The 7665-nt window shown below is 63.7% G+C and overlaps 1 protein-coding gene across 1 annotated transcript in view; it reads right to left on the reverse strand.

Annotated features, from left to right (window-relative positions):
* Nucleotides 1-3186: 3186 nt before the first annotated feature.
* The window catches only part of NDUFS6 (NADH:ubiquinone oxidoreductase subunit S6), a gene marked incomplete at its 5' end in the record, with an annotated part of 18858 nt that continues 14379 nt past the window's right edge, over nt 3187-7665 (reverse strand). Inside the window, 2 exons of the mRNA XM_029941297.1 lie at nt 3187-3339; nt 4088-4210. Coding sequence (XP_029797157.1) covers nt 3271-3339; nt 4088-4210 — 192 coding nt within the window. The remainder of the gene's footprint in view (nt 3340-4087; nt 4211-7665) is intronic.

A 7665-nucleotide genomic window follows, 5' to 3' on the forward strand; every position in this document is an offset into this window, starting at 1 on the left:
TATCAATAACTACATTCCATGCAACTGGCATAAACACACCAATAAGAGACAGGCTGGCAGAATGGCTTTTCAAGACCCTGCGCTGCCCACGAGAACTCCCTTCAAACAGGGTGCAGGCAGGTCGGAGGAGGAGGGAGGGAGAGTGTGGCCCAGACGTGAATCCAGGACGCAGGAGTGGCCAAAGGCCGCAGACGACCGTCAGAGCAGAGGAGGAGCCGGCGGTGTCTGGTGCCCTGTCGGGAGGACCCATCACGTGGCCCCTGGAGGCTGGGGAGCTGCCCCAGACCTGGGGCCTGGGGTCACTTTGTGTGTCCAAGACAAGCAGGCACTTTGGGGCCGTCTGTCTGTCCAGCTCACCCTGAGAGGCACGGGGCCCAGAGCCGCAACCACAGAGCCACAGGCCACAGGCCACGCCCCCACCCGGAACCACGCACGTGGCCTCTGTCCCGTCTCTGCTGTCCTGTGTCCGCCAGCTGCAGAGCAGCATGTCCCGACAGGCATCCTGGCCTGTGAAGGGCAGCTACCACGGAGAAGTGGGGACCCCTCACAGCCCACAGAGGGCATCCCCTCTGGGACTGCTCTGGGCAGCCAGGCTCCCTCCTCAGTGCTCTGCTGGGCCGGTCCGGCAGCCCTGCCGGCTGCCTTCTTTCCTGCAGACCAGCGTCGGGCCTGCTGGCTGCGCGGCCCTGTCCCTGCCTTGGCCCCCACCCACCCCCGGAGAAACCTTCCCCTGCATGCACACTGCACGTGCCCCCGGCCATCACGGGCGGGTGCGAGCCGGGTCAGCTTCTCTGCGGGAGGCGCTGTCCCCCCCAGCCCGGGTAAGCGGCGTCCTTCCCTCCTGGCGGCGCTGAGGGCTGACTGCTCAGGGGACATGACAGGGGGGCGGCGGGGCGGGCGTGTCGTACCGGCACCTGCACCATCCCAGGAGGGCTGCATGCCCCCAGCAACGCCGCCCCTGACGGCGGGCAGGCAGGCTTCCGGGGCGCCAGGCCGCGGGGACGCTGCTGTGAGCAGCGCTGACGGACTTGCTTGTGGACACTGGTCATTTCGATGTTTCCTCTGCGTCAAGCCAGTGCTCATGTGTTCACTTTTCCTCTTAGTTCCAGGGAGGGGAGCCCGCGTGGGCAGCCAAGTGGGGGGCGCAGGGCTGGGCTGGGCAGCAGACCCCCTCCCTGAGGGCGCAGGCGGCCGGGTGAGGCCTCGCTCAGCTTCCCACCTGCAGGACAGGGCTGCCTGGCCCCGCAGGGCCGGCCGGAGCAGGCGCACGCCCAGCACCCCCAGCACCCCCGCACTGCCCCCGCACTGTCCCCGCACCCGGGCCGGATCCCCAGGAAGCAACAAGGAAGCGCCTTCATCTCTGCACTGGGGGGGGGGTCGCCCTCAAGCTGGGGTCTCTGCCGAGAAGACCTGCACCTGGGCGGTCCCAAACTTAACAGGTCTGTTTGCTTCCTCTGGCTTCAGACATATGCATTTCCACTTTTATGCCTCCCTGGCCTGCAAAGGGGAGAGGAAATGCTGTTTTCACCTTCTTATGCAAATTTGTCAAATTTGTGTTTTTGCAGAACACGTACTCATCAAAGGCAGGCAAACCCCCCTCCCCCGTGGCTCCGTGCCGGGACCCGCTGCCCCTCCAGCGCAGACACGGTGGCCATGGTGCCAAGTCACCGCCTCTCGGCCCTGCAGCCAGCCCGCGGCGCACCGGGCTCCCGGGTGCAGTGTCCTCTCGTGCTGGGCAGGGGCATGCACCCCGTCCCCTGTCCCTTGGTGGGGGGACGTGTCCCCCAGAACCCTCATCCACCCGGAACAGAACAGGCCTTACTTAGAAACCCAGTTTTTGCAGGTGTCATTGGTGAAGATGAGGTCACAGTGGAGCAGGGGACCCCTGCCAGCAACTGGTGTCCTTCCAGGAAGGCCGCTGAGGACGGACACTCGGGGCAGGATGGAGGGGAGAGGGGTGACGGCCTGCGAGCCCAGGACAGCCCAGAAGCCACAGGGAGGCCTGGGAGACACCTGCTCCTTCAGAGGGAGGGCGCCAGGGCCCAGGGGCCACCCCATCCCGGACCGGCCACGGCTGTGTCTCAAGTCCCTGGTTTGCAGGCGCTCCCTCCCTGGGGAAGCGCCTTCCCCCCCGGACTCCCAGGCTTCCGGCGCCCACCTGCGGCCACCTGCTCAGCCGTGATGGAAAGAAGGTTCCCAACACGTCCCCCCCTGCCCCAGAGCCTGGGACTGTCACACCCACACACGCTGGATGCAACCTCACAAGCCCCTTCCCCACATGCCCGCCCAGGAGGACTGCTACCTGGCCAGGGGATGACTCCAGGCTCAGGCCAGACACCATCCGGAACCCTGCCACCGGCCCAACAGTCACCGTGCATGACATCGCTCAGGCCCCACACCCCTGCTCTGCCTGATGACACCCAAACCAGGGGTCCCGTGCTCCACAGGGAAGGTCATCGGACACGGCGCCCCCACATTCTACATGAGGATGTCATCCAGACCTTGATGATGTCACAAGACCACACCCCAGCACTCTGCATGATGTCATGGGACCCCTCGCACCTGGCCTTCACAGGGATGACATCACCTCATCCAGGTCCCTGAACCTCCGCATGCTGATGTGGCCATCTGACCCCACCCCACGCCCTCACTCTCTGTGTTGACACCCTCTGACCCCCACCCCTGCTCCGCGTGTGGCCGGTCCCCTCAGCGGCCACACCAGCCAGGTGCAGTTGGACGGTCCCTGAGGTTACCGGACACAGGCAGTGTGATCTCCCTCACACGTTCAGCCTGCTCCGGCTCCCCAGACCCCTGCCCTGGACCCCAGGGTCCCTTGGCCCCTTCCCACCAGTACCCGCTGCGTGCACCCAGGCGGAGCCCAGACTCTGACCTGGCGCCTCCCCTCTCCGGAGCCCTGGGCTGCCCCAGATGGGGCCCAGGAGACGCTCTGAGTCCAGCGCTTCCAGAGGGTGGAGGCCTGCACCCAGCACCACCCCCGGGGGGCCCCTGGGCCTGACAACCCTCCATTTCACCTGCGGAATCAGAGAAGCTCTTAGGCCCCTGCCCCCCACCCCCCACGCGGTTCCAGGGACTGCAGGCCGTGTCCCAGGCCCCCGCCCCGGACGACCCTGCTTCAGAATGCTCCCAAGCCCCGTCTGTGAAAGCAGCACGCGCGCAGCTCGCCGGCCTGGGTCAGCACGCCCTTTATTCGCGCGCACAGCGCCCGGCTCCCGCCGAGCCGCGTTCTCCCGGACACGCCGCCCCGCAGCCCTAGTGCTGCCGCTGCTGTCGGAACTGCAGTCCACAGTAGCCGCACGTCCCGGTGTTTGTTTCTTTGTCCTGAAAAGATCCAAGAGGAAAGATCTCACATCTCCACGTTCTACTCCAAGCGTAAACACTGACACAGACCCCGCAACACAGCCTCCCCGAGAGCCGGCTGCAGAGCTCTGGTCGCTCCGGGACCACGAGCCACGACGGCACTGGGGGCCCGGGTCTGGCTCCACCCCGACTCACGGGCAGCGCACCCAACCCCAGCGCACGCCCCCGCCCCAGAACACGCGGTCCCCTCGGAGGCCGCCCCAGGCAGAGGGATCGGCACCGAGGCCGCTTCTGGCCTGCGCTCGCCGCCCGTCTGCCCTCCGAGCCCTGAGCGCACCACCCGGCGGACTGGAGCAGTGGGGTGCGAGCAGAGGCCCATCGCCCCTCCCCCCCCCCGGCGCTCCAGTCCAGGCTCGCGCCGGCCCCCAACACACATGGCGCTGGGGACACCGCTGACCCCCTTCCCCTTCCTTGACGCCACAGCAGCTCGGAGCCCCTGGTCCCCTCTCCGCGCTCTAGGCCCGCATCCTGTCTCCCCTAAGGCTCTGCGTGCGCTCGTCCGCGGGCACAGGGGCGGAAAGGACAGCCCCAGGGAGACGGCGCGCAGGCGCGGAAGGGGTGCGGAAGGGGTGCGGATGCTCCACACGGCCCCTGGGGGCGCGGCCCGGCGGAAAGGCGCCTTCACCCGCTCGCTGCGCAGGGCCCGCAGGCGGATCGAGTGGGAGGTGTGCGGTGGGGGTCAGGACAGCAAGGACAGGTGACACGGTACCAGGTTTATGTACACTTTCGGGTGGCCAAGAGCCCCGCCGCCACCGTCACACGCGACCACACGGCTGTCGGCTCCACTCACGGGCTGCTCAGCTATCAAATCAATGGCAAAGTTTTCATTCACCTGGAACAAGAGAAAAAGAAAAATCTGTATGGCCAAGAACAGCTTGATAACTTCACGAAATCCAAGCTTATGTGGACAGTGCCCCCCGGGTCCCCAGGTCCAGCCAGCACAGGCATGTTCAGTACACAAATACCTCAGGGCGGACACGACGGGACGGACACACACACACACACACACACACACACACACACACCCCCCTTCTAACTTTCCCTCTGGATGCAATTTCAAACTTGCAGAAAAGGTTTGAATATAAACACTTCTCCCTTCTCCCGCTGCCGGAACCTGGGTTCAGGACTGTTGACAACTGTCCTCAGGGCTGGCCCAGGCTCCCCCCCCCCTGCTGCTGGGCCAGGTCAAGAAGAGCCACGGGAGGAACTGTCCCCTACAGCCACCGCCCGGGCCTCTGCTGTCACAGGGAAGGCGGGGAGGGCAGGGAAGCCACAGGCCCTGAAACACAACAGGCTCAACTCTGTGGCTTCTCAGTAACTGCCTCACTAGACATAAAAACCTGTAAGCAAAAGGAAACAACTGGTATTTCCTCCACCGTCCTCTGGCCAACCCAAGCTTCTTCCCACGCCCGTCCTCGGGCTGCTGGGAAAGACAGAATGTGGGCCTCAGCCCGGCAGGGTGGGCCCCGAGATGCCCGCCCCGAGACGCCCGCCCGCGGCCAGCCTGCCGAAAGCGCCCCACGCAGGAATCTCGCCGCAGAAAGAGACCCAGAGGCTGACCTGACAGCCACGCCACATCCAGCCCCAGGATCACACTCAGAAGACAAAGGCGCAAACACCTCGAGGGCCACAGTCAGGAAGACCCAGCTGTGGGCGAGCCCCCAGGAGAAAATGACCCGGGTCTTCTGACAAGTGAGTTCCAAGGATGGAAACAGAAGAATGGCAGGGGGGACACATAAAGTTAAAAGAGGGGCACCTGGGGGGCTTAGTCAGTTGAGCGTCCAGCTTTGGCTCAGGTCATGACCTCCCGGTTTGTGGGTTCAAGCCCCGCATCGGGCTCTGTGCTGACAGCTCAGAGCCTGGAGCCTGTCTTCAGATTCTGTGTGTGTCTCTCTCTCTGACCCTCCCCTATTCACACTGTCTCTCTCTCTCTAAAATAAAACATTAAACAACAGTAAAAATAAAAACAAACTTAAACTCAGACACGTCAGCCCCTGCATGTGGAGCTTGGATTCCAAGCTGAAAATATAGGATTTTAATGTGACACAGCCAGGAGCATTCCCCGCCCCCCGGACATTAAAGGACTCCCAGTAACCTCACGTGGGCCGATGCCGCAGTCACGTGAGCGTTTTCTGGACGCACGAGTGTCCCGGCCAAGCCCACTCAGCGGAGCGAGGTCAACGACCCGCGTAGACGGCAGCACTGGAGGGCAGCGGGGGCGGCCGGGCCGGAGCGGACACCGGCCGCCTGGGCGTGTGGTGGCAGCAGCCGAACCCGAGGGCCCGGGCTCACAGGGCCAGGGGACCGCTGATGCCACCGCCACCATTTTTAAACAGCACCTCGAAGGTCCTCGCCTGGCAAATCACGGACCTGACAACGAGCTACCGAGGCAAAATTCAGACCTGGGCCAACCTGCTTGGACGCGATTCGCAGCAAGAGGGTCACTCAGGGCGCCTGGCGGCTGCCGCAAACACAAAGCACGTCGGTCTGGGGAGGCTGCGCGAGGAGCATCAGCGTCGGTGTGTCCGCGGAGAGGCCGCACGGTCCCCAAGGAGCCGGCTCCGGTGTCCTGCTGCGGCGGCCACAGTGCCTGCCCCGGCGCGCTCTCCTGACGCGGTCAGCGGGCGTGCGCCAGCTCGGGCCTCCGGGTCTGGCAGCCGTCCGTGTCACCAGGAGCCACGCTGCTGTTGGCAAGCACACACCCGGCCACGAGGCGACGCGGACGCTGCTCTCACCTCCCCAGCTATCCGTCACTGTGGTCACTTGTCTACACAGTCTCTTCCGCATGGGGACAGGAAATGTGCGCCCTGCAGCTTAGGTGTTAGGGAACCACTGCCGTAACCGGCACAGGAGTGTCCGCTCAGCTCCGGCCTCTGCCCTGCTGAGCCGGGCCAGGACCGCGGCCCTGACGGGGGGGGGGGCACGTTCCTCGGCGTGGGAGCGGCCCCTCCCGGGAAGACGTGTCACAGGCCCACGGGGTTCCTTTGTAGACACGCTGCGAACGCTATCAGGCACCTCCGGTGGAAAGTGGCCACGCGCCACCACACTCCATTTTTCTCTGCAAAGACCGGCTCAGCGTCTAGCTTCTTGCCATCAGCCCGAGATTCAGCTCGGGGGCCCGTTCATTTACACGCAGCCCAACAAAGCCAGAGGCCACAGGACCGGTGGCTGGAAGAAGCTGGGGGGAGAGGGGGGAGGACGGACGAACAGACGGGAAAACTGCCCCGTGTGACACTGTAACCCACGGAACGTATGACACGAAGACTGAACCCTAACATAACCCCCAGACTCCAGTTAATAACCTATCAATATCCACCAAGCGTTCACAGTAACCAGTCGTGACAGATGCAGCGCCAAATGCAAGATGCCGGCGACAGCCACCGCGTGACGGGAAACGGTACTCAGGATGGCTCTGCACCTCCCCGCTATGCTGCCAGCACATCTGAAAGTCTTCTCAAACAATAATGTCCTTGTGAAACCCCAAATTTTTGAAATACTACGTGCCAAACTTTGCTGCTAAGAAGGGAACAGAGCAGGCGCCTACTCATCGCTCACGGACGTGCTGTGCCCCTTCATAACATGAAGACGGGCTGGGGCGCTCACCCTCCCAACTGGGGAAAGGCCAGGGAGATGTGGAGCAGGGAGACAGGGAAGGACCTGAGTGACCTGACAGCGACACACCCTCAGCACTGCCCTGGTGCCCCGTATTCGGTTTCCGTTTCCGAGTGCTTCCCTGATGCCCCGCCCCCTCGCCCAGTCACAACCAAAGCAGAGGGGCCTGGGGTGGAGAGGACAAGCCTGGGGGGAGGGGCTGGGGGCCAGGCCACAGCAGCGACCCCAGGCTCAGGACCCATGCCCTCCACCCAGGGCACCAAACTCCGCCTCCTCCACCCAGTCCCTGCCCCGCCAGGCCCACAGAGCAGGAACGGAAGTAGAAAGTTAGACAAGTTAGACATTATGAAAGGACAATGTAACCAAGGCCAAAGGGGAAGGGAAGAAACACAATTTAGGGGCAGCTGAGGGGCACCAAGAAAGCTGACCAAGGAAAAGACAGACTCCAGGCGACCGTGGAGGAAAAACGGACTCAGAAGTGGAAACCACCGGAACCAACGTGTGTAAGGAAGCAGGTCTGAAACTGACTCCATGAGACACTAGAAGGGCACACACTGCCCGAGGAAGGAGGGACCACCCTTGTACCACCCAATCAGGAAAGGCCAGCTAACACCTTTAACATTCCTAAGGGCGGGCCTAAAGATGGAGGCTAAGACTAGTCACGCCCTACATGAG

The sequence above is a fragment of the Suricata suricatta genome, chromosome 6 (genome assembly GCF_006229205.1).
Source record: "Suricata suricatta isolate VVHF042 chromosome 6, meerkat_22Aug2017_6uvM2_HiC, whole genome shotgun sequence".
NCBI classification, from domain to species: domain Eukaryota; kingdom Metazoa; phylum Chordata; class Mammalia; order Carnivora; family Herpestidae; genus Suricata; species Suricata suricatta.